Source organism: Salvelinus fontinalis, chromosome 9, assembly GCF_029448725.1.
Source record: "Salvelinus fontinalis isolate EN_2023a chromosome 9, ASM2944872v1, whole genome shotgun sequence".
Lineage (NCBI taxonomy): Eukaryota > Metazoa > Chordata > Actinopteri > Salmoniformes > Salmonidae > Salvelinus > Salvelinus fontinalis.
This window is the reverse complement of record NC_074673.1, coordinates 25,777,523-25,805,353: the sequence shown is the minus strand read 5'-3', so window position 1 is coordinate 25,805,353 and position 27,831 is coordinate 25,777,523. Positions and strand designations below refer to the sequence as shown.

At 40.3% G+C, this 27,831-nt stretch overlaps 2 protein-coding genes across 2 annotated transcripts in view; both read left to right on the top strand.

Annotated features, from left to right (window-relative positions):
* The first annotated feature begins 9,396 nt into the window (after positions 1-9,396).
* On the top strand, positions 9,397-20,643 carry LOC129862335 (ubiquitin-conjugating enzyme E2 N). The gene is made up of 4 exons (XM_055933858.1): positions 9,397-9,505; positions 16,345-16,591; positions 18,569-18,709; positions 19,316-20,643. Exons 1-4 carry the CDS (start codon positions 9,476-9,478, stop codon positions 19,360-19,362), a joined length of 465 nt encoding a protein of 154 aa, XP_055789833.1. The 5' UTR covers positions 9,397-9,475; the 3' UTR covers positions 19,363-20,643.
* A 2,221-nt stretch (positions 20,644-22,864) lies between these two features.
* LOC129862334 (diphosphoinositol polyphosphate phosphohydrolase 3-beta-like) overlaps positions 22,865-27,831 on the top strand; it is a 30,162-nt gene continuing 25,195 nt past the window's right edge. Inside the window, exon 1 of the mRNA XM_055933857.1 lies at positions 22,865-23,712. Coding sequence (XP_055789832.1) covers positions 23,614-23,712 — 99 coding nt within the window. The 5' untranslated portion in view covers positions 22,865-23,613. The remainder of the gene's footprint in view (positions 23,713-27,831) is intronic.

The following is a 27,831-nucleotide window of genomic DNA, read 5'->3' as shown; positions in this document are numbered from 1 at the left end:
AGTCAGCTGGTCACCTTCTCTCTCTCGTCAGCCTTTCCCCAAAGTACCTACCACTGTGCTGCTTAGCTAATGTCCACCCCCCTAGCCTCACCGTCAACCCATTGCGCAATGGTATATGTCCATTGGGATGAGTCAAGAGGTGGAGCTCCATGGGTCCCATTTTACACTGCTGACCCCTGCATCCTGGTCTGGTAGTTTATCATTGAAGGGAGGAAATACACAGGTTTGTTTAGTCTCATAAGGGAACAGAACATCTAGTCCACATTGTTGAGTTTATCATCCTTAAAAACAACCATGATACTGGTTTTAAATTGTAGAGCACCACATGGTCAATAAAGTGAAAAATAAATAAAAGCATAGTCCTTTCAATTGGCACCCTCAGCAAGAAATGACTTACACTTTGAAATTGATCCAAAAGGGACAGGGTGCCTGAGTGATGGAGCCAAAGCCTACTATGTCTATTTCACAGCAACAGTAGGACTAACATGAAACAAAATTAATCACAGATGTTTTAACAAGCATCACTTACTTTATCTCATTCATGTCCATAACGGAAATGTTTCATTTATGTTGGCACACATGTTCTCTGAGCTTACTGATGGACAAATCTGAAGACATGTTTTCAATCGGCCAAAGCACTTGTCTACAATGGGAGTTTTTGATATTGTACTATATTTAGTCTTTGGACACATTGGGTTACTGTTTTTTATAATTTCATGTGAATATATGTTAAAATTATCAGATCTTAAAAACGTTTGCTATATAGATTGTCCAGACATATTGTTTTTATATATATATATAAACAATATCTAAAGAAATCCACACACACCTATAGCATATGCAGTATAAGCAAGTTCAATGGAGACAGTCATTTTACAACGTAATCTCTATTTTTCAGATCTTAATAATTGTCTGGACCAATATACAGTACCAGTCAAAAGTTTGGACACACCTCATTCAAGGGTTTTTCTTTATTTGTACTATTTTCTACAATGTAGATGTAACGTGTACGCTGGGAGTCAAAAAGCAGGTGCATGGGAGCCTGACGAGCCGGCTGAGGCATGGGAGCCTGACGAGCCGGCTGAGGCATCCCCGGTTGCAGCGACAATCGGACCCGACGTAACCAATATAATAAAAAATATCCCTGTTGCTTCCCTTTGGTGAGGCGTTATTCTGTAACGTGTACGCTGGGAGTCGGAAAGCAAGCGCAGTTGGTGAGTTTAATAATTTATTTTATTTAACCTTTATTTAACTGGGCAAGTCAGTTACGTATAAACGGAACATTTAACAATATAACAAACACGCGTAAGGTATAGACATGAAACACATAACCAGAAACAATAACGCATGGGGTAAAAAAAACATAGGGTGTGACAGATATAGGGGAGGTAATCAGGAAGGTGATGGAGTCCAGGTGAGTGTCATGATGCGCAGGTGTGCATAACGATGGTGGCAGGTGTGTGTAATGATGAGACAACTGGCGACGTTGAGTGCGGGAGAGGGGAAGCGGGAGTAAACGTGACAGTAGTGAAGACGTCAAACTATGAAATAACACATGGAATCATGTAGTAACCAAAAAAGTGTCAAACTAATTAAAATATATTGTATATTGTTCAAAGTAACTACCCTTTGCCTTGATGACACCTTTGCACACTCTTGGCATTCTCTCAACTAGCTTCATGAGGAATGCTTTCCCAACAGCCTTGAAGGAGTTGTGCTGAGCACTTGTTGGCTGCTTTCCTTCCCTTTGCGGTTCAACTCATCCCAAACATCTCAATTGGGTTGAGGTCAGGTGATTGTGGAGGCCAGGTCATCTGATCCAACACTCCATCACTCTCCTTCTTGGTCAAATAGCCTTTACACAGCCTGGAGGTGTTGGGTCATTGTCCTGTTGAAAAACAAATGATAGTCCCACTAAGCGCAAATCAGATGGTGTATCGCTGTAGAGTGCTGTGGTAGCCATGCTGGTTCAGTGTGCCTTGAATTCTAAATAAATCACAGACAGTGTCACCAGCAAAGCACCCTAAAACCATCACACCTCCTCATCCATGCTTCACCATGGAAACCAGACATGCAGAGATAATCCGTTCACCTACTCTGCGTCTCACAAAGACATGGGGGTTGGAACCAAAAATCTCAAAGTTGGACTCATCAGACCAAATTACAGATTTCCACTGGCCTAATGTCCATTGCTCATGTTTCTTGGCCCAAGCAAGTCTCTTCTTATTATTGGTGTCCTTTAGTAGTGGTTTCTTTGCAGCAATTCGTCCACAAAGGCCTGATTCACGCAGTCTCTAAACAGTTGATGTTGAGAAGTGTCTGTTACTTGAACTCTGAAGCATTTATTTGGGCTGCAATTTCTGAGTCTGGTAACTCTAATGAACTTATCCTCTGCAGCAGAAGTAACTCTGGGTCTTCCTGTCCTGTGGTGGTCCTCATGAGAGACAGTTTCATCATAGCACTTGATGGTTTTTGCGACTGCACTAGAAGAAACTTTCAAAGTTATTAATTTTCTGTATTTAAGTAATGATGGACTGTCGTTTCTCTTTGCTTATTTGAGTTGTTCTTAACATAATATGGACTCGGTCCTTTACCAAATAGGTCTATCTTCTGTATACCACCCCTACCTTGTCACAACACAACTGATTGGCTCAAACTCAATAAGAAGGAAAGAAATTCCACAAATTAACGTTTAACAAGGAACACCTGTTAATTAAAATGCATTCCAGGTGACTACTTCATGAAGCTGGTTGAGAGAATGCCAAGCGTGTGTAACGCTGTCATCAAGGCAAAGGGTGCCTACTTTGAAGAATTTCAAATATAAAACACATTTTGATTTGTTTAACACTTTTTTGGTTACAATATGAATCCATATGTGTTATTTCATAGTGTTGATGTCTTCACTATTATTCTACAATGTAGAAAATAGTAAAAATAAAGAAAAACCCTGGAATGAGTAGGTGTGTCAACTTTTGACTGGTACTGTACATAAAAACAATGTCTTAAGTATTCCACACACACTCCCACGCACTTCTAGAGTACATTATACAGCAGAAACATATCCAATGGAAGTCAATGCAGAATGAGGCATGCTACTGTCACAACCTGATCTGTTTCACCTGTCTTTGTGCTTGTCTCCACCCCCCTCCAGGTGTTGCCCATCTTCCCCATTATCCCCAGTGTATTTATTCCTGTGTTCTCTGTTTGTGTTGCCAGTTCCCCCTTTGAAGAGGGGGATGACCGTGGCAGCGTTCCAGTCTTTGGGGATCTCAGCTGATACGAAAGAGGTTGAATAGGCAAGTAGTAGGGGTTGCAACAATTTCAGTGGATAATTTTAGAAAGAGAGGGTCCAGATTGTGTAGCCCAGCTGATTTGTAGGGATCCATATATATATATATTTTTTTAGCTCTTTCAGAACATCAGCTGTCTGGATTTGGGTGAAGGAGAAGCAGGGGGGCTTGGGAAAGCTGCTGCAGGGGCTGCTGAGATGTTGGTAATCAGGTGGAAAGCACGGCCAGCCGTATAAAAATGCTTATTGAAACTATCGTAGATTTATCGGTGGTGACAGTGTTTCCTATCCACAGTGCAGTGGGCAGCTGGGAGGAGGTGCTCTTATTCTCCATGGACTTTAGTGTCCCAAAACTTTCTGGAATTAGTGCTACAGGAAGCAAATTTTTGTTTGAAAAAGCTAGCCTTAGCTTTCCTAACTCACTGAGTATATTGGTTCCTAACTTCCCTGAAAAGTTTCATATCGCGGTGGCTATTCAATGCTAATGCAGAACGCCACATGATGTTTTTGTGCTGGTCAGTCAAGTCTGGGTTGAACCAAGGGCTATATCTGTTCTTAGTTCTAAATTATTTTAAATGGGGCATGCTTATTTAATATGGTGAGGAAAGCACTTTTGAAGAGCAACCAGGCATCCTCTACTGATGGGGTGAGGTCAGCAAGCAGGCCTTCAGGATATGCACTATGCTTTACCATTACATTTACAGTAAATTACATTTTGTAATGCATGTAAATTCACAAAACATGTTACAGCTTTCTTACTGTTCTATCCTCAGAATTGACAGAAGACCCTATGGTGGTGGTGGCTGTGGGCAGTGGTGGAAATGGTGAGGGCCGGGAATGACATACGGCTGTCTTAAATAAAGCAGGCCATTGAGGAGAACGATGACACCTTCGACAATGTGGCATCCATCAGCCTACCAACAGCAGGCCATTGAGGAGAACGATGACACCTTCGACAATGTGGCATCCATCAGCCTACCAACAAAGCAGGCCATTGAGAAGAACGATGACACCTTCGACAATGTGGCATCCATCAGCCTACCAACAAAGCAGGCCATTGAGGAGAACGATGACACCTTCTACAATGTGGCATCCATCAGCCTACCAACAATCGCCCACCTTTTGAAAAGGCACCAGGTATCTATGAAACACATTTACCTGGTGCCTTTTAAGAGAAACAATGACCAGGTAAAACAACTGCGGGCCGAGTATGTTCAGGTACAGCACTATACTGTATACTGTATTACTGTTACTATTTGATGCACATGCTACTTCACAATATCATGTTGGAACTATACTGTAAAAATAACTGACCAAAATATATTTTTATAGGGTGATGGTGCTTGATGCTGCTGTGAACCATCACAAGTATATCTTTGTTCATGAAGCGTTTTTCAACCTGGCCAAAAACTTGTGTCGTGGGCGGAACCTCATCAGTCAACGGGCGACCGTCCTAGTCCCTGGACAATGTGGGTTAACCTGTTTGGCGTGCAAGCCGGAAGGCGGTACACTTATGACAACAGCCACTTCAAGTGCAGGGCGCGAAATTCAAAAGATTTTTTTTTTTTTCATATTTAACTTTCACACATTAACAAGTCCAATACAGCATATGAAAGGTACACATCTCGTGAATCCAGCCAACATGTCCGATTTTTAAAATGTTTTACAGGGAAGACAAAATATGTAAATCTCTTAGCTAACCACGTTAGCAAAAGACTCCACTTTTATTACTCCATCAGTTTTTGACTCCATCAGTAGCTATCACAAATTCGGCCAAATAAAGATATAAATAGCCACTAACCAAGAAACAACTTCATCAGATGACAGTCTGATAACATATTTATTGTATAGCATATGTTTTATTTGAAAAATGTGCATATTTCAGGTATAAATCATAGTTTACATTGCAGCTACATTCAGAAATTGCACCGAAAGCAGCCATAATATTTACAGACACCAACGTCAAATACCTAATTACTCATCATAAAACATTTCTGAAAAATACATAGTGTACAGCAAATGAAAGACAGGCATCTTGTGATGCCAGACAATATTTCCGATTTATTAAAGTGTTTTACAGCGAAAACAAAATGTAGCGTTATATTAGCTTAGCACAATAGCCAGAAACGCTTGGGCGCCGGGGACTACGACAGATATATGAAATAACATCATAAATTGGGTCTTACTTTTGCTGATCTTTCATCAGAATGTTGAACAAGGTGTCCTTTGTCCAGATGAGTCGTTGTTTGGATTCAGAATGGCAACTTTCTCTCTCCATTTAGCAAGCGCGCTAGCCGGGTTGCACGGATCTCTCCATGTAAACAAACTGAAGAGAACGGAACACGGCAAAACTCCTGAAAAAATTTCAATAATCTGATGAAACTATATTGAAAAAACATACTTTACGATGATATGGTGACATGTATCAAATAAAATCAAAGCCGGAAATAATAGTCGCCTATAACGTCAGCAAGACAAAAGGCAACCCCACTGTCCAAATCGCGTTCTTCAGAGTACCGGAAATGGGGTACACGTCATTCCAAGAGGATTTATTCCATCCCAGATCGAGATAATCACCTCACTTCTTCTCTCACAGCCTTCTTGACACCCAGAGGAAGGTGTATGACGTGCATGTATACTAATAGCTCTTGTGCCCATTTATAGGCAGGAAAAGGAAGAGAGCATCGATTTCAGACTTTGAACTTCCGGGTCAGGAAAAGTGCTGCAGAATGAGTTCTGTTTCACTCAGAGAAATAATTCAAACGGTTTTAGAAACTAGAGTGTTTTCTATCCAATAGTAATAATAATATGCATATTGTACGAGCAAGAATTGAGTACGAGGCCGTTTGAAATGGACACATTTTATCAGGCTACTCAATACTGCCCCTTGCAGCCATAAGAAGTTTTAAACATCTCTGTGTGCAGCTATCTCTGAAGATGGTGTGGTAGGATGTAGGCCATTACTTGGATCCTACAATGCTGCACACCTCATTGTGTTTCTCAATTAAATTGAGCAGGCCAGTCAAGCTGAAGGGGTCACCTACTGTATGTCATTGTGTGGGACAATGTCAGGTTCCACCATGCAGAGGGGGTTGAGGCATGGTATTGGGCCGATCCCCGATTCGTGACCCCATACTCTACTTTCCTCAACCCTATTGAGGAATTTGTTTCAGCATGGAGGTGGAAGTGTGTATGATCACACTTCCACCCATCCCCATGAGCCACCCTCCTGGCCATAGGTGAGGCATGTGAAGACATCAATGCAGACCATCAATGCAGACCAATGTCAAGCTTGGATTCACCATGCCAAAAGGTTTTCCCCATGATTGCATGAACAATGAGGACAATCATTGTGATGTGGATGAGAATTTATGGCCAAATGCTTAAGACAGGCTTGATCCAAATTAATGGTTTTATTTTCATTCGTTTCATTTAATTTCTTACATTTGATTAGTCAGTACAGCTACGTTGCAATTATTTCGTAAAAATATTTTGCATGAGTGATTGTAGAGGATGTTTTTATTGAGCACACCTTTGATTACACATTGGATAGATTTTATGTAAATTATAGATTTTCTGTCAATTTTGTTCGTTAATGTAAGTGTATTGCCTAATGTGAAAACTATGTAATTTACAGTACTGTAGCATATTATTTTCAGCACTTCTAAGGGTGATTTGAAACGCGTATCTTGCATTGTTTTGCATTAACTGGTAGTTAAAACAACTAAATTGAAAGATATCATTGTTGTGGTGATTGTTTAATCTTCTCATTAAATTTCACAAACTTCTATTTTGAATCAATGGTTGTGTGGTGAGAGGTTTACAATCCAAAAGACGGCACAATGACAGGTTGTTAATGAAAAACTGGCTGTGTGACCAGTTTGGAGTTTAGTACTAAGATTTGTCAAAATGTACCACATACTTGTGAATGGAGTACCAAAGCGATTAAAAAATAATAATAATAAGATCTGATCATTTGAACATGTATTCACAGGATTTGATTCATGAAATGTGGAAAAAAACAGTAACCCCATGTGTCCAAAGACTAAATATAGTACAATACAGAAACTGTATTTCACAAATGACAAAGAGTTGAATAATATACAGTGCATTTGGAAAGTTTTCAGAACCCTTGACTTTCTCCACATTGTTACATTACAGCATTATTCTAAAATGTATTAAACCTCCTGTTGTGTTTGTTTCATGTGAATTAATTCTGTGTTCCAGGTCTAAAATGACCACCCCATTATAGCTGATTATAAATCCATAATATATTATCACCTAATATTGTGTTAGATCTTTTCATCAACTTAAGTTCTTGTGAACATTACAAGTTATGAACTTCTATTTGCTATTTATGGCCACAGGTGTACTAAAGTTAAATAGAACACCCAAATGTAAAGAAAGTTATCAAAATGTATTTTGTGTGTTCAGATGCCCTGTGTGGGCAAAGTCATGGAACCTTATGACAATGAGATTTAATGAACTACATTTTTCAGAGAGAACTTGTAAATTGGTCCAAATTGACCGGAACACAACAGGAGGGTTAAATAAGCAATTTTCCTCATAAATCTACACACAATACCTCAGACTGGAGTAAAGGTTCACCTACAACAGGACAATGACCCAAAGTACACAGCCAAGACAACACAGGAGTGGCTTCGGGACAAGTCTCTGAATGTCCTTGAGTGGCCCAGCCAGAGCCCGGACTTGAACCTGATCTAACATCTCTGGAGAGACCTGAAAATAGCTGTGCAGTGACACTTCCCATCGAACCTGACAGCGCATGAGAGGATCTGCAGAGAAGAATGGGAGGAACTCCCCAAAATCAGGTGTGCCAAGCTTGTAGTGTCATACCCAAGAAGACTTGAGGCTGTAATCACTGCCAGAGGTGCTTCAATAAAGTACTGAGTAAAGGATCTGAATATTTATGTAAATGCATTATAACATTTTTAAAAAAAATACATTTTCTAAAATTCTATAAACCTGTTTTTGCTTTGTCATTATGGTGTATTGTGTGTAAATTGATGAGGGAAAAAAAGATGTAATCAATTTTAGAATAAGGCAGTAACATAACAAAATGTGGAAAAAGTCAAGGGGTCTGAATACTTTCCGAATGTACGATATTTGGCATATTGGGGCTTAGAACAGGTCAAATAACAATACTATGTTTTTAAACAATTTAATTCTGAAATATTCCATTGTCAACTTTGATTGTCAATATCTATTACACTTCCAGTGTCAATCTTAACATTTCAATGTGGCCTGTCGATACTTGTAACTAAATTGAACAAAATATATAAACGCAACATGTAAAGTGTTGGTCCCATGTTTCATGAGCTGAAATAAAAGATCCCAGAAATGTTCAATACGCACAAAAAGCTTATTTCTCTCAAATGTTGTGCACAAATGTGTTTAAAATCTGTAATAAAGTCCTTTTGTGGGGAAAAACTCATTCTGATTGTACTAAATATAGTACAAGGATGTGAATGAGATGCTGATCTGTCCAATCAATCACTGTCACTTATCATACCCATTAACCATAATAAAATTACATTTTCCATAATCTTTAATGATCGTCTCATGGCGCAGAACTGCAGAACACCGGAAGACGTGTGTGCGCGCGGCTTTCGCTGTCAAAGCAAACCAAAGAAAAGAAGCAAGAGAGCTACAGCAAAGATTTTTTATAACTAACCCAAGATAGACCACAGCCTGTCCAATCGGAACAAAGAGTCATAGTTGGCAGAACTAGCTGGGCGGTGGGCAGAGCCAAGGACAAACTAGTGAGATTTTATTGGCGCGTTCTCGTAAACGTTTGCGTGTTTCCGTTAGGGAACACACATGTATTGCACACATGTTTCCGCGTGTGCAATACCTACATTTTCCTTTGCAGTCCTTCTAAACAACGCGATTTAAAAAAAACTTTTCCAAAGAGTAAAATCTACTAAATGTAGTTCACTCTGTTCATAACAGAATGTAGTTTTAAGAACAGAAAACTGTATTGAGATCAAATGTTTCATCGGCCAAAATACATCTCGTTCATCTTCTCCCACTGGACTTTCTCTCACTACCATATGTGAAAGTGAGTGGAAACGCCAAGCGGATGCTTCACATTTATACATCCGGTAATATATCTGTCTCATTGTTCTATCTGTGGTTACAGCTAAACCCCGCAATAAAGACAAGATGGCAGGACTGCCCCGCAGAATTATTAAGGTAATTATTCAGTGATTTTGACTGAATATTGTTGTTGTGTGTGACAGATTTATAAAACGAGCTAATGCTGAAAATGCCCTGTACTGTTAGCAAATTAGTTAGATTGCATTAGCTGCAAAGTTAGCTACTTCCGTTTCGTCCCTGTTCCATAACCGAATAAGTATCTACGGGTGGGTTAAATACGTCCACGCTTGTTAAAAATGGCGGATAAATTTGGTGTTTGTTTATTCGTTAATACACTATACACGGTGAAGGTAACATATAGACAAAAAAGCGTTAGCAATCACTGTAACTAGCTAACTAAAAGGTTAGCCAGCCACCCATTCCAAATAGGCTAGCTAACCGTAAATGTGTTGCAAGGAATAAACAATCAATTAAACAGCCTATTCTCTTAACTGTGCCACAATATAAACGGCTGAAATCTTTATTTTGGGCTAAATTGCTCATGAATAAAAAATATACTTTAACCTTTATTAAAGGATCAATTTAGCAGGCTATTTACTAATCAAAACATGACCATTGTGGCAGATATTTTCCGCAAGGCCTGTGTTAGCTAACTAGCATAAGAAGTTATGGGCAGGAGACACGGATAACTGCGTACATACTTGGGGACCAGGGCATAAGCAGGATTTCAGTTTAACTGAGCTTCATTGAAATGGATAGTTCGATTCCACTTAGCAGTCAACAATTTATCTGATTAGAAAGCTAGGTAGTCATGACACACCCATTTAAAAAAAAAAAATGATTTCGCCTTTATTTAACCAGGTAGGCAAGTTGAGAACAAGTTCTCATTTACAATTGCGACCTGGCCAAGATAAAGCAAAGCAGTTCGACACATACAACAACACATAGTTACACATGGAGTAAAACAAACATACAGTCAATAATACAGTAGAAAAATACGTCTATATACAATGTGAGCAAATGAGGTGAGATAAGGGAGGTAAATGCAAAAAAAGGCCATGGTGGCGAAGTAAATACAATATAGCAAGTTAAACACTGGAATGGTAGATTTGCAGTGGAAGAATGTGCAAAGTAGAAATAGAAATAATGGGGTGCAAAGGAGCTAAATAGATAAATACAGTAGGGGAAGAGGTAGTTGTCTGGGCTAAATTATAGATGGGCTATGTACAGGTGCAGTAATCTGTGAGCTGCTCTGACAGTTGGTGCTTAAAGCTAGTGAGGGAGATAAGTGTTTCCAGTTTCAGAGATTTTTGTAGTTCGTTCCAGTCATTGGCAGCAGAGAACTGGAAGGAGAGGCGGCCGAAGGAGGAATTGGTTTTGGGGGTGACCAGAGAGATATACCTGCTGGAGCGCGTGCTTCAGGTGGGTGCTGCTATGGTGACCAGCGAGCTGAGATAAGGGGGGACTTTACCTAGCAGGGTCTTGTAGATGACCTGGAGCCAGTGGGTTTGGCGACGAGGATGAAGCGAGGGCCAGCCAACGAGAGCGTACAGGTCGCAGTGGTGGGTAGAAGGGCAATAGGCCAAGAATCAACAAATGTTTTTGTTTAGCTAGCAAAAATCTATTTAATCCATTTTAAATTCAGGCTGTAACAACAATTTTAACAGCGTGGACGTATTTAACCCACCCATAGATACTTATTCGGTTATGGAACAGGGACGAAACGGAAGTAGCTAACTTTGCAGCTAGTGCAAATGCAATCTAACTAATTTGCTAACAGTACAGAGCATTTTCAGCATTAGCTCGTTTTATGAATCTGTCACACACAACAAGAAGGATTATAATTATATTTCAGACATCGACTGTGCTGACACAAAATCAATAGAACATTTATTTTGACATACACTAAAGAAAGTGATGAGGCCTAGATACACCAGTATACTAGTACAGTGCCTTAAAGTATTCATACCCCATGACTTATTGCACATTTTGTTGTTACAGCCTGAATTTAAAATGGATTAAATAGATTTTTGTTCCGTCACCCATCTACACTATTGCTGGGAGATATGGCCTAAAAACCATATGTCGGTAAAATATTTTACATCTATATATATATACACACACACACACACACACCGTGTTTTTTTATTTTACCTTTATTTAACTAGGCAAGTCAGTTAACCTTTCTAGGACACATGTTCCGCTAGCGGAACCCCAACACAACATTCCGCTGAAAAGGCAGCGCGGGAAATAAAAAAATATTTTTTTGAAATATGTAACTTTCACAAGTCCAATACAGCAAATGAAAGATAAACATCTTTCAATTCCAAAAAAACACAGCCATTTTCCCAGCCATAGATAGGAGTCGCAGAAATAGAGATACAATTCATCACTAACCTTTGATCTTCATCAGATGACACTCATAGGACAGCATGTTACACAATACATGTATGTTTTGTTCGATAATGTGCATATTTATATCCAAAAATCTCAGTTTACATTGGCGCCATGTTCAGAAATGCCTCCAAAATATCCGGAGAAATTCATGTTTTACATAGAATTAAAGATACACTTGTTCTTAATGCAACCGCTGTGTCAGATTTCAAAAAAACTTTATGGAAAAAGCACACCATGCAATAATCTGAGACGTCGCTCAGATATAAAAAAACATTTCTCCGCCATGTTGGAGTCAACAGAAATACGAAATTACATCATAAATATTCCCTTACCTTTGATTATCTTCATCAGAATGCACTCCCAGGAATCCTAGTTCCACAATAAATTGTTTTGTTCGATAATGTCAATTATTTAGTTCCAAGTAGCTACTTTTGCTAGCACGTTTAGTACACATGTCCAAACGCTCGCGCAGATCCAGGCGAACTCGGACGAAAACTTTAAAAAGTTATATTACAGGTCGAATAAACTGGTCAAACTAAGTAGAGAATCAATCTTCAGGATGTTGTTATCATAAATATCCAATAACGTTCCAACCGGAGAATTCGTTTGTGTCTCTAGAAGTAATGGAACGCAAGACAATATCATTTGGAATGCGCATGACCAGGAACTGGCAATCTGCCAGACCACTGACTGAAACAGCTCCCATCCGGTCCCACATCACAGTAGACACTTCATTCAACGTTCTACAGACTTTTGGCATCTAGTGGAAGGCGTAGGAAGTGCAAACAGATCCATATTCCACTGGGTTTTCAATAAGCGATGAGTTGAAAATCCACCAGCCTCAGAATTTCCACTTCCTGTTTGGAGGTTTGCCTGCCATATGAGTTCTGTTATACTCACAGACATAATTCAAACAGTTTTAGAAACTTCAGAGTGTTTTCTATCCAATAGTAATAATAATATGCATATATTAGCATCTGGGACAGAGTAGGAGGTAGTTCACTCTGGGCACGCTATTCATCCAAAGTGAAAATGCTGCCCCCTATCCCTAAAAAGTTAACAAGTTCTTATTTACAATAACGGCCTTATTCGGCCTTATTCAGGGGCAGAACAACAGATTTTTACCATGTCAGCTCGGGGATTCGATATAGCAACCTTTCGATTACTGACCCAACGCTCTAACCACTAGGCTACCTGCCGTACCAGTCAAAAGTTTGGACACCTACTCATTCCAGGGTTTGTCTTTATTTTTACTATTACCTACATTGTAGAATAATAGTGAAGATATCAAAACTATGAAATAACACATATGTAATCATGTAGTAACCAAAAAAGTGTTAAACAAATCAAAATATATTTTATATTTGAGATTCTTCAAAGTAGCCATGAAACAGACTTTCTTAGTCAAATTTGCATGCTTCCAAGAAAAGTTGCTACTAGTTGGCCTCTATCCTGCGGTTCTTTTCAACATTTCAATCTTGATCCCCTCCCACAAAAACAATGTCCCCCACACAGGGAATGTTGAGCTGTTGTTCCCATTCCCAAGTTCATGTCCTGTGCCATTGCGAGTTGTCATTGAATCAGTGCTGTTATGCTAACAGAGAGAAGGACAATCACGCAGTGGTGGCGGGTGGTGTGTGAGTAAGGGAGGGAACACACATGATGGTTACATTGGTTTGATGTGGTGGGAAAAGGAGAAGTTCTGGGAACTGTTCCCAGTGAGCTTGGACCCCTGAGCCCCTATGAGTGTGTGACTGGTCCTGGAGCCACTCGCTTGTCTGTGTTTGGACTGTGTTTTTGTCTATGGGTTATCTGAAACATTTCAGGAATCTCGCTCCGAGTTGCATTTGGGGAAATAAAAAACAGCAGCAGGAACAGTGGCTGCTGCTGGGCAACTATTTTTTTCCCCCTCTATTAGTTGTCTGTCTGTCAAAGCTGCCTGTAGATAGATCTAGGCTAACACAGTTGATTTATTAAGCTACATTGCTCTGTTGACCTGGGATGTCATTCAGCCTGACCTGTAGCATCATCATCGTAGATGGAGGCTATTTATTGTCTGAAGAGTGCTCAAGATTTTGTTAGGATTATCCACTTGAATTAAGTATAAAGTCATGAAAGGAAAATTTCTAAAGATTGGTATTGGTATTTTAGGCATCCATTTAGGCTGTTGGAAAAATAGATATAGGCGAGTGAAGAGGAATAGGCCTAGACCTGTAAAAGTCCATTGTTATTGCTGCACCTGCAGTATTCCTTCAGTGGCTCCTTGTTGTACACCTCTCTGGCTCAGGTGTGTAACCCAGTCAGCCTCATGCATACCATGAGGATGTATCAGATTCCTTTTGCTCCATCACATTGAGATGGGTGTGAGTTTCAACAGGTCACAGCCCTGAGTCCGGGACATTTGGCTTCCACGATGAGCTAGTCAGCCTATAGTCTGATGACGTACTCTTGCTGTTGCAGTGGTTGATGGGAAAGTTAACCCTAGTTGTCACCTGGGTCGTATTCCTTAGGACACGCTACAGAAAAAAGAAATTGGAGCCAGTTTTGTAACGGAAAACCCAAATAAGCATTTTTTGGGGGGGAACAAATACAGGTAGTCATTCCCTGTTTGTCAGTTTTATTCTGTATTGGTGCTTAATAATAATAATAATAAATATGACTGTGTCATCTCCAAAAGCCCTTAGCACATTGCAGAGAATGGGAGAAATCTGACTCGGCTGCCTGATATTCTGCTTTAGGTGCTATTGCAGCCAGCTACAGAGGTGTGTGTGTGTGTGCTTAAGTGATATACTGTATACCGAAATCTAAGATGTCAAATAAATTATATCCAGCCCCGTGCTCCTGCTACATGCAGTTGGTTTGCTAAGTGGCTAGATTTCAAGATCTTGGTTACAGCAGAGACATTCAATCCCCTCCTGGATCAAGATCCCTGTTGCCTAAATTGTTTTGTGTGTAAAATAAATGAATAAAAAATTGTTTATTTTGTATATCTTTAGCGCCCCTTGTGTGCACTACCGGTAATACCGGTATGGTACAGAAACGGTATGACAATTTGGATACCGCCCAACCCGTGTGTGTGATAGAGAGAGAAAGGAGAAGACAACAATGCACCTCTTGGCAACAGGTCTCCTTCGTAAGCGATTAGGCTAAGTGTAGTGAGTCACTGGTTGCTGCCAAGTTGGAGGCGTGGCCCAGGACAGGTTGCTTGTGTTTTTCCCATCCATTTGATGGAGAATTGTTAGGCTAGATGTTTTTGCCTGTAGGCAATGTCTTTGAAAGATTGATCAGTACTAACGCTGATAAAAAGGATACATCTAAAATGTGCCATTTTTCTTCTATTGTTAGGGTTGAGCTAGCAAGGGAACATAAACTTGTCTGCTGAACCATGGTTACCACCACTAGATTGATAGATTCCAAATGGGAAAGCACAGAATGAACATTGTGGCAGGTAGCCTACATGCTAAGAAGACAACTCCAGTACGCTTCCTAGAAAATGAAACCTTTGAAATATTGAAAGTAAGCTGCTATGTGAAAGTGAGATATGTCACAGTTAACAGCATGCTTTTCAAGAGCTACTAGAGGGGTCAGGGCAGGCTCTAGTCCATGTGTCAGGAATGACATGGGACAATCTGTCCTCTTGGAGGACGTGTAAAGGACAGTGAATGTCCCGTTCGTCAACTGATCGCTCAGTGCGCTGTTGACGTCTGGCTGCCGACATTCTCTTACGGCCGGCACTCTGTTCAGTGGTGCTAATTACTCTCGGCAGGCAAACATTATTGGTGTGTCCGAGACTTTAGGCTGCTTTTCACATAGGCTAGGCCTATCTTAAGTTCTCTGTTCTAGTCTAGACAAATACTCCAAAATCACACAATGACAAAGGTGCATAAAGATGGAAGAATTCAGATATGATGTCATTGTTTTTAGCACTGCCCACAGTGTTCTTAAACTACGGTGCGCGACATGGTTCAATGTGCCAGTAAATTAACTTTTTCTTTTTTTAAATTGCTGCAGTCTTGGAGCTAGAATTTGGATCATGTATACTATGCTAATGCTTATAATAAAACTAATGGAAGCGCAGTGTACAAAAGGTGAACTTAGCAAACAAGGCATTTGTTCCAAGAATATGGGGGCAACCGTCTTTATGCATCTTTGCCATTGTCCCTGGCTACGTCCCGATTCCCTACCATTCTCCCTGTCATGGATTTCCAACCATTGGACTGGTATAAGAATAATAATATATGCCATTTCTCAGGTGCTTTTATCCTAAGCGATTTACAGTCGTGCATATATTTTGCATACGTGTAGTCCCGGGTATCAAACTCACTATTCTGGCGTTGCAAGTGAAATGCTCTACCAACTGAGCTACAGAGGACATTGGCTGGAGGGAGTTTCCTCATTAGAAGGGAGTATGCAATTACAAACTTTGGGAGAAGGGTGGAGAATCAGAACGCAGCCACTGTACCTTTCCTCACTGTGATTGTGTGTCTGTATTTGCATAGAGGTATACCCTGTTTCTATGTCTGTCGTTTGTTTGTCAGGAGACTCAGCGCTTGATGGCTGAGCCTGTCCCAGGCATTAAGGCGGAGCCTGACGAAGGGAACGCCCGCTACTTCCATGTCGTCATCGCCGGGCCCCAGGACTCACCCTTCGAAGGCGGCACGTTTAAACTTGAACTCTTTCTCCCCGAGGAATACCCCATGGCAGCTCCAAAAGTACGCTTTATGACCAAAATATACCACCCCAACGTAGACAAGCTGGGAAGAATATGTCTAGACATCTTGAAAGGTAAGAAACTGCTTGACTCTTTGTTTTGCACCAACATGGTAGCCTGGCATCCAAAGTGATTTTGCTATGTTTCACCGTTGTTTCAGTTCATGTTAAGTTAGTTAAATGGGGAGCATTTCAACATGGCAAGTTTTGAAAAAAATGGTTTATTTGTCAGTACAACGTGGCTGCTTGAAAACGAAGATTTTGGCCTAGATTGTTAGCAATAACTGAGCAAATGATGTCAGTATTGAAAATATTGAGTAGGTAGATGTTGCAGGTGCAGCTGATACAGGGTCAGATATTCCTTTCATACCCCTTAACATTTCTGTCAATTTTGCTGCAGACTAAGTGACCCTCATTAACCATTCAACAAACAGTAAATAAAAATATATTTAACAGTAAAATGAGGTGGCCAACAGAGAAAACTATCAGAGATCTGTATATAATGACGAGATGCTTTAGGCCCAAAATAATCCCATAGAATAGCGTTGGACTTATTTTAGACAGATTTTGCGAGAGTGAAACCTCTCACTTCGACTCTTCCTCTCTGATACTAACGTTATTTATGCATACAAGGGCCTGACATTTTTCATGAAGAGCTTAATGGAAACATGCAACGTTAGCAAGCCAATCGTCTTACAGTCAAAAGGCTATAGCCTATTATTGAACATGCAACTGTAATGAAGCAGCTAATAAAATGTAATTCTCAAACATTTGGCTAAATGTAATTTGCGGAAAACACAGTTCTAAACAGAGCACCTAATGTGAGCAGTTCCATATGTGACAGAGATGAACAGCTCTGTTAGAAACATAGAAAGAGGGGGACTCTAATAGCAACTACTATGGTGGGTTGCAAATATGACTAGGATTGTGCCTTTGGCTTCTGAACAATGAAAGAAAGTTGATATGAAAACCAATAGAACTGGAGAGAAGGGCTGGGTAATGGCAGTCTTTATAAAATAATTCACTTCTATGGATGGATTTTGAAAAGGCTACTTTGAAGCAAGGTAAGACATTATTTGAAGTGAAGTAAAACGTTCAGGTTCCAAACAATTTTAATGCCTCAAGCTCACATTGCAAAGTGGTGGGTGACCCGCTGATAGTAAATGGTAGGCAGGCAAAAGCATATGCATCCGAATGGAATGGGAGAAATAAAAATGGCTCCTTTTTTAAAATAGTGGCAACCAACGTTATCTGATTCTAGGTCTGAGATTTAGGGACATCTACCTTTCTGGAAATATCACAATATATTTGCTATTGGGGGGGGGGGGGGGGGGGGTCGATAGTTAAATATCAGGATATTATTTCCCTTCATAGCTTGTTCTCCATCTTCTTTTGAAATAGGGAGCCAATTTGTTTTCAGCACTTTTTTATTTCTATGACTGATAAAAATGTGTTCTCATGGCTCCCTCTGCAGCAGACATCTGAAACATGGAACATCAGTTCCAAAGTACCATGATAATATTGTATCCTGAGGTCCCTGGCAATTCCCAGCCCTAATATTTGACCTGTTTTATCATCAAAAGTATTTATGTACAATCCAGGTGACTGATAACAGATACTGGGTATATGAGACCGCATTAACTTGTCTGTCACATTGCTGCAACTGCTCTGTTTCTCTGTCATGCACGTCAGTAAGTTCAGGCTTGTTAGTGGGACAGGCCTGGGCATTGTTTCCTGCCATATCCCCACTGCGTTGGAATCATGTTTGGCCTGCGAGCACTATGAGTGATTTGCCTTTTTAGTCTCGCTCAAAAGATCAAGAGCCTCTCCGATTACACTTTTGACCTCTCACTCAAGCCGCATCTCCCCATTGCTGCGACATGCCACTAACTGCCTATCCACATCACTCAAACTAGAAACATTGCTCAAACCTCTCTCCTGCCTCCCTCGCTCCCCCTTTTTCCTCCTTCCTTCATCCCTCACTTTCTCCCCCGTTCCCTCACTTTCTCCCCCTCGTTTGTCTTTTTTTGTTCTCATCAAATCTCTTCACAGATAAATGGTCTCCAGCCTTGCAGATCCGTACTGTCCTGCTATCAATCCAGGCATTACTAAGTGCTCCCAACCCTGATGATCCTCTAGCGAATGATGTTGCGGAGCAGTGGAAGTCCAATGAAGCTCAAGCCATAGAGACGGGTAAGTCTAGATGAAGCCCGGCTCTGAGGGGAGAGTGTAAGAACACTCATGACCTGCAAAACGACTAACTAAATTCTAAAGCTGACCCTTACCATTACCTAATTTTAAACCAGTTCTGAAATTAAATATAGTTTTACAGGTCAGGAGTATCTGTATAGCCTTTTCTGGCTCTGAGCAGTGCACTCCTACCCCCTCACCACCCCCACTTGCCTGTGTCATGTTCGTTATGGCATGCAATGGAAACGTTAAAATGTTTTCTTTTTAGACAAGTCCAGGTAATCCTCCCCGTTTCAGTCCGTTTTATTGTGTGGTGCCTAATGAACACAACCTTGTTAAAATTGTACTTCAGTCTCTAAATGTAGGCTACCATTCAGCCAATCCTTTGATAAACATTTAACTGTTATATTATAGCTTTTTCACTCTGTAGCCAATCATGCAAAGCAAGTACAAATGTGACAAAGTTAACTTGAAGCCTCAAGGATTCTACCGGAAGACTAATAATGAACTAACTCTGTCACCAAAGCATGTCGTTTTTTATAACAGACTATATTGGACCTACTAGTCTTGCTTTCTGACCTCATCTCTCTTCCTTATTTTGTGTTGCAGCCCGGACATGGACCAGGCTTTACGCTCAAAACAACATAGAAGTGTAGAAAACGTAAACAAGCGGAAAGAAACTGAGCGGGAAGTCAGTGTGAGAACACACTCCTTATTTCTGCCAAGACCTCTTCTTCCTACTTCATTTGCATTTAAAGGACACCGTCTTGGAGAAAAAAAAAGGTATTATTATAATAAAATAAACATTTAAGGAATATATTAAAAAAGAGGAAAAAGACAAGTAAATTGGTGATTTTAAATGCACATAAGAGAAAAAATACTTAACTGGTCGTCTTTGTCCTAACTCACTACTGTTCAGATGCATGGGCAGCCAGGGTTGAGATCTAACTCACCACCACCTGGCTTTCTTTTTCCATTGATTTGGGAGGAAACCGCCAACCTCTGCTTTTAACTAGCTTCGTAAAGAAAATTTTAAAAAACGAAGTGTTTGTCTGTCCCATGTTTTTTTCGGAGGGGGTGGGTTTGAGGGAGACAGTGGGGGTTCTTGTCCAAGATGGCCAAACTTTTAAAAACTTTTCTTTTAACTTTGTTTTCTCTTGTTTTCGCTGGTTGTTTATTGAAATCCGCTGATTAGCCCGATGTAGTAGACACACCCTTTGATACAGGCTATTGTTGGACTCATTACCCTGTTGAAGGCCAAGCCGCAAAAAAAAAAATCAACATAGCGCCTGCTAAACCACTTTAACATGAGCCTGCCACCATCATCACGTTTAACTGTTGCAACCGCTGTCCGTGTAGAGACCCTAATGTAGGCTTGTGGCGGAGGGAGGGCAGTAGGGAGTCGGACAGGAATTCCATAACTTTCTTCTGTTTTAGGAATATATTGTTTGTCTCGTCTCTCCTTTGATATGGATGTTTTCCTGACATCGCTTTACTACTACAAATGACCCTCGGGCTACATAGCTATTTTAGCTTCTTGTTCTTCCTGTTTGTCACAATCTAATGCTACAAGACACAACGGTTTACTTCCTTCCCCATGGCATTAATTTCAGAAAAGTGTAATGAGTTGTAAGTTCTGCAGTGTGTGTGTGTGTTAGGGGGAATTTTGCTCAAGGAGGTTGGGGGGAGGTAAGAGTAGGTGGTTAGGGGTAATGGGGGAATCGCAGGAACAAACTCCAAGAGATCAATGAAGGCTTTTGTCTCAACTGTCAATATTGGTATTTTGTTTGAAAAGTCTGTATTCAATTCACTGTTTGTAAATTCATTATTTCTATTGAACTGGGGGAGGGGTCACGTTTTCCTGTTCTCCAAATGGTATGAAAACAGTCCACCTGCATTTTTTTCTGTAAATAAAATCTGTTGATTTAATAAGAAAATGTGTGCCTTTGTTTTTTGAGGAAGTAAGGATGGCAGGCTAGGACTTACAGTATATCCTCAATTCTGTTGTTGAATTGAATATATTGAACTCAACTAGAGGTCGACCGATTAATCTGAATGGCTGATTAATTAGGGCCGATTTCAAGTTCTCATAACAATCGGAAATGGTGTTTTTGGATGCCGATTTACATTATTTAAAAAAAAATGTTTTACACCTTTATTTAACTAGACAAGCCAGTTATGAACACATTCTTATTTTCAATAACGGCCTAGGAACGGTGGGTTAACTGCCTTGTTCAGTGGTAGAACGACATTTTTACCTTGTCAGCTCAGGGAATCAATCTTGCAACCTTAGGTTAACTAGTCCAACGCTCTAACCACCTGCCTGACGAGGAGCCTGCCTGTTACGCGAATGCAGTAAGAAGCCAAGGTAAGTTGCTAGCTAGCATTAAACTTAACTTATAAAAAAAACAATAAATCAATCATAATCACTAGGAATAACTACACATGGTTGATGATATTACTAGTTTATCTAGCGTGTCCTGCGCTGCATATAATCGATGCAGGGGGGCATTCGTGAAAAAAGACTCGTTGCTCCAAAGTGTACCTAACCATAAACATCAATGCCTTTCTTAAAATCAATACACAGAACTATATATTTTTAAACCTGCATATTTAGCTAAAAGAAATCCAGGTTAGCAGGCAATATTAACCAGGTGAAATTGTGTCACTTCTCTTGCGTTCATTGCACGCAGAGTCAGGGTATATGCAACAGTTTGGGCCGCCTGGCTCATTGCGAACTAATTTGCCAGAATCTTACGTAATTATGACATAATATTGAAGGTTGTGCAATGTAACAGGAATATTTAGACGTATGGATGCCACCCGTTAGATAAAATACGGAACGGTTCCGTATTTCACTGAAAGAATAAACGTTTTGTTTTCGAGATGATAGTTTCCGGATTCGACCATATTAATGACCTAAGGCTTGTATTTCTGTGTGTTATTATGTTATAATTAAGTCTATGATTTGATAGAGCAGTCTGACTGAGCGATGGTAGGCACTAGCAGGCTAGTAAGCATTCATTCAAACAGCACTTTCGTGTGTTTTGCCAGCAGCTCTTTTTATGACTTCAAGCCTATCTCCCGAGATTAGGCTGGTGTAACCGATGTGAAATGGCTGGCTAGTTAGCGGGGTGCGCGCTAATAGCTTTTCAAACGTCACTCACTCTGAGACTTGGAGTAGTTGTTCCCCTTGCTCTGCATGGGTAATGCTGCTTCGAGGGTGGCTGTTGTCGATGTGTTCCTGGTTCGAGCCCAGGTAGCGGCGAGGAGAGGGATGGAAGCTATACTGTTACACTGGCAATACTAAAGTGCCTATAAGAACATCCAATAGTCAAAGGTATATGAAATACAAATCGTATAGGAGAGAAGTAGTCCTATAATTCCTATAATAACTACAACCTAAAACTTCTTACCTGGGAATATTGAAGACTCATGTTAAAAGGAACCACCAGCTTTCATATGTTCTCATGTTCTGAGCAAGGAACTTAAAGTTAGCTTTTTTACATGGCACATATTGCACTTTTACTTTCTTCTCCAACACTTTGCTTTTGCATTATTTAAACCAAATTGAACATTTTTCATTTATTTGAGGCTAAATTGATTTTATTCATGTATTATATTAAGTTAAGTGTTCATTCATTATTGTTGTAATTGTCATTATTACAAATACATTTTAAAAATCGTCAGATTAATCGGTAACGGCTTTTTTTGGTCCTCCAATAATCAGTATCGGTATTGGTGTTGAAAAATCATAACCTCTAAACTCAACATGACTGCCCTCGGGTGAATTCAGAAAGAAGAGTAACCCTTGCTTATTGCCAGACAGTCTTAATCTTCACTGGTCCTAGATTTTTTGACAATTACTGAAAGTATTAGTCTATTCTTCAATTAATATTGTCAAAGTCAGCCACCTCATGGTGATAACAAATAACATTTTCTCACGCCTTCAAAATATATTTATATTTTTCTGTACATATTCCCTCATCCAAAACAACAGGGACACTTAGAATTATTGTATAACAGGGAAGGTGGCTCGTTATTCGATTTACCACTAGAGGACAGCAATGTAACGTTAAGGTTGATACTAGTTTTTGTTAGTGTTGCAGATTTGACTGAGCTGGCTACAATGTAAAATGTATTGGTGGGGGAACACTGCATTCAGTCTCCGCGCATCGAGGGCAAGAGTGCAGTGTTTTTTATGGACCTCGAAATGGGGAAATTGACTTGCCCAAGAAGAACCAGTTATGCCAGATTTTAAAGTAGACTTACAATTAACCGTAGTTCCGTTAACTTGAAAAGTAGACTGACAACTGAGTGCGTTTCATTTTAGCTTGAGATATGCCTAGTTATTGAAATGTACAATTCCTATGGTAACAGTGATGCTGAGATGTGTCATTTTAAAATGTATTCAAGACAAAAACCAAAGATTACAAAGATGAACAAACCAAAAACCTCTATGCACAATAACGGCATTGCAACCTTTGGTTTTTGTTTGACATTTTAAAGGGACAAATATGAGTCATCACATTGTTAGATGGAATTAACCACATCTAATCGTAGCATGGCGCTGATAGGTGGACACGGCGCAGTACGGAGGTCAGCAGGTTGCGGTGCTCGCGGACCACAATGGTTTGGCGTAGGGAATATGTGTGTTGACAACGGAAACCAGCCAGACAGCATGTTAGGTAGACAACACTCCGGAATATGCGATGCATGCTTGTATGCGAATAGATGAATAACGTTTATATTGGATTGCCTGAAGATTTCTTTGGAGATATTGTGTGCGTAGTTTCTTGTTGCTCTCTTGGCCTAGTAAAGGCACTTGACTTGATCTGGTTAGATCCCCATTCACAGCACCTTTCGTATTTCCTTGGAGCACGAAGATTGCAGAATATTGGGAATATATGATGAAGTTTAAGCCCAACCAGACGAGGATTTATGATGGTGAAGGTTTTAAGAGACGAGCGGCATGTTTATGCTTCAAGAATGAAAAAGAGGAAGAGGTATGGATGGGACTCACAAATCACGTCACTTCGAGACAGCTACGACTTTTCGTATCACTTTAGAACCTACGCGGCAGGTTAGGATAATTAACGTAGCAGGATAGGAACATTAAATTACGGTTTGTGAAAATGTTCTCCAAACCTGCTACGAAAAGTCAGTTGTATCTAAGTGGCGTAGCTTTAGGGAGTCCCAGGCTAAGACTCGAGATGATTGGTTAGATATGGGATAGATATTCACATTACTGACTAATCACAAGAACACGGCCTATTTAACCAAGTTCAAGTGACAAGTTCCTTAAACAGTCTCTTTATAATCAACCAGATCTTGTATTGAAATCCCCAGAAAATCTTCAGTAGAAAACTTAACATCTAAATGGATTTTGTCTACCTATGTGACAAAAGTCAAATCAAATATTATTTGTCACATACGTCGAATACAACAGGTGTAGACTACGGTGAAATGCTTACTTACGAGCCGTTTCCCAACAAAAATGCAGGAAATAGTAACACAATAAAATAATAACGAGGCTATATGCAAGGAGTACCGGTACCGAGTCAATGTGCAGTACGGGGTAGTTTAGTGTTGAGATAATAGGGGTAAAAAAGACTAGGCAATCAGGATAGATAATAAACAGAGTAGCCGCAGTATATATGGAGTGTGTGTGGGTAGAGTACCGTGAGTGTGCATAGAGTCAGTGCAACAAAAAAAAGTGGGTCAATGCAAATAGTCTGGGTAGCCATTTGATTAACTGTTAAACAGACTTATGGCTTGGGGGTAGAAGCTGTACAGGAGCCTTTTGTTCCCAGACTTGGCGCTCTGGTACCGTTTGCCGTATGATAGCAGAGACAACAGGCTATGACTTGGGTGACTGGAATATTTGACACTTTGTATGGCCTTTTGACATCGCCTGGTATAGAGGTCCTGGATGGCAGGGAGCTCAGCCCCAGTGATGTACTAGGTTGTACGCACTACGCTCTGTAGCACCTTACGGGCAGATGCTTAGCAGTTTCCTTACCAAGTGGTGATGCAGCCAGTCAAGATGCTCTCAATGGTGCAGCTGTATACCTTTTTGAGGATCTGTGGTCCCACGCCAATTTTTTTCAGCCTCTTGAGGGGGAAGAGGTATTTTCGTGCCCTCTTTTCACGATTGTTGGAGTGTTTGGACCACGATAGGTCCTTAGTGATGTGGACACTGAGGGACTTGAAGCTCTCGACCTGCTCCATCGATATGAATGGGGACGTGCTCAGCCTTGCGTTTCCAGTAGTCCACGATCAGCTCCTCTGTCTTGCTGATGTTGAGGGAGAGGTTGTCCTGGCACCACACTACCAGGTCTCTGACCACCTACCTATAGGCTGTCTCATCGTCGTAGGTATTACAGACTAGGTCAGGGAGAGGTTGAAAATGTCAGGTCAGCACATGCTCTGAGTAAGCATCCTGGAAATCCGTTTACAAACCTGTTTGTACCTGAGTGATCACAGTCATCAGGAACAGCTGGTGCTCTGATGCATTGTTCAGTGTTGCTTGCCTCGAAGCAAGGCATTTACAGTGCCTTCAGGAAGCTTTCATGATTTATTCCACATTTTGTTACAGCCTGAATTCAAAATTGATTGAAAAAAAATCTACACACAATACCACATTACCGCAAGGTGAAAACATGTTTTTAGAAATTCTTGCAAATTTATTGAAAATGAAATACAGAAATATCTCATTTACATAAGTATTCACACCCCTGGGAGTATTCAATGTCTACTTTTTTATTTTACCCATCTACCAATAGGTGCCCTTCTTTATGAGGCATTGGAAAACCTCCTTGATCTTTGTGTTTGAATCTGTGTTTGAAATGCAGTGCTTAACTGAGGGACCATACAGAGAATTGTACGTGTAGGGTATATAGATGAGGTAGTCATTCAAAACTCATGTTAAACACTATTATTACACACAGCGAGTCCATGCAACTTATTATGTGACTTGTTAAGCACATTTTTACTCCTGAACTTATTTAGGCTTGCCATAACAAAAGGGTTGAATACTTACTGACTCAAGACATTTCAGCTTTTCATTTTTCATTAATTTGTAAAACATTTTGAAAAACATAATTCCACTTTGACATTATTGAGTATTGTGTGTAGACAAGTGACAAAAAAATCTCAATTTAATCTATTTTAAATTCAGGCTGTAACACAACAAAAAGGGGTGTGAATACTTTCTGAAGGCATGGTAGCTCATCTGGTAGGCTCACGTCATTGGGCAGCTCACAGCTGGGTTTCCCTTTGTAATCTGTGATAGTTTGCAAGTCCTGCCACATCCAACAAGCTTCAGAGCCAGTGTAGTAGTATTCAATCTCAGTTGTGTATTGACGCTTTGCCTGTTTGATGGTTTGTCGGAGGGCGTAGGAGGATTTATAATAAGGGTCCGGATTAGTGTCCCGCTCCTTGAAAGCAGCAGCTCTAGCCTTTAGCTCAGTGCGGATGTTGCCTGTATGGCTTCTGGTTGGGACAAGTACGTATGGTTAATGTCGGGATGACGTCGTCGATGCACTTATTAATGAAGCCAGTGACTGATGTAACTCCTCAATGCCATTGGATAAATCCCAGAACATATTCCAGTCTGTGCTAGCAAAACAGTCCTGTAGCTTAGCATCCCTTTCATCGGACCACTTCCGTATTGAGCGTGTCACTGGTACTTCCTGTTTGAGTTTTTGCTTGTAAGCAGGAATCAGGGGTATAGAGTTATGGTCAGATTTGACTAATGGAAGGCGAGGGAGAGCTTTGTATGCATCTATGTGTGGAGTAAAGGTGAACCAGAGTTGTTTCACCTCCAGATAAACTCTCTTCCTTAATATTAGAGATTGTGCACCAGCTGTTGTTAACAAAGAGAAACACACCATCCCCCTTGAGTGAAACCCACCACTGCCGTTTTGTCCTGCTGTCGGATAGAAAAAACAGCTAGATTTATAGTTTCAAAGTCCTTGTTTAACCGTAACTCTGAGAAACATAGGATATTGCAGTTCTTCAGATCACTTTGATAGGTTAGTCTCGAACGGAGCTCGTCCAGTTTAATCCAGTGTTTCCTAAACTCCTTTCTGGGGACCCCAAGCGGTGCACGTTTTGGTTTTTGTCCTAGCACTACACAGCTTATTCAAATAATTAATTCATGATCATGCTTTGATTATTTGAATTAGCTGTTAGGTGCTAGGGCAAAAACCAAAACGTGTACCACTTGGGGTCCCCAGGACTGAGTTTGGGAAACGCTGGATTGCACGTTTGAAGGTAGAGGCGGTTTATCCACTCTCCAACGTAGCCTTGTCAGGTATATCCTCGAGTGTTGGGGATTTGGGCCTGGTCTGGGATGAGCAAGTATGTCCTTTGCTGCCAGCTCATTGAAGTAGAAATCCCACCCAAATTCAGTTTAATGATTGCTGTTCTGATGTCCAGAAGGAAACATGATGTACAAAAAAAGTTAAGGTCAGTGCAAGAAAACACACAAAATAGCACAATTGGTCAGGACCCTGTAAAAACTGATTTCTTGGCTGAATGAAGGTTTTATTAAACCTTCAAAAGAAAAACATTTCTCCCTGAGCTTCAGACTCTGTATGGGCCGCTAATACAGGAGTAGTTTTTTGAATATTAATTTTTCTACTATTAGATTTTTAAATTTTTATTTATTTATTCCGATTTGTCTGGGGTGCTGCACCCCTACTTCCCGTGGCTTTGCGTGGGGAAAACATTCTGAATCTCCTCATTGCCCCCCAGCAAAATGTGCCTACATTTATGCTATTGTATATATGTGTACTTCACACTGTTGAGGTAAAAAACTGAGTATAATGCTTGTATGGATGCCAACCCAAATACATGTTAATATCATCATCGCCAATCAACTGCATTACAGTTAAAAACAACTTTGACTACCACCACCGATCCCTGTATGCTAGCTATGCTACCAGCTTATCCGAACAGGAGTTAGCATTTAGCAGTCGCTTCTTCTAAATCTGAAAAGGGACAACTTCTAAATGTTATGCAGTGAAAACAGCCAAATATATCCAAATCGGACTTTAGTAACCACATTGTGGGCCTGTTACAATCATGACAGATTCGACAAATATCCACTTTGTTAAATC

Coding starts and splice junctions, on each gene's coding strand:
- LOC129862335 (XM_055933858.1), top strand. CDS start 9,476: ATGGCAGGACTGCCCCGCAGAATTATTAAG. Junction 9,506..16,344: donor TGCCCCGCAGAATTATTAAG/GTAATTATTCAG, acceptor TTTGTTTGTCAG/GAGACTCAGCGCTTGATGGC. Junction 16,592..18,568: donor ATGTCTAGACATCTTGAAAG/GTAAGAAACTGC, acceptor ATCTCTTCACAG/ATAAATGGTCTCCAGCCTTG.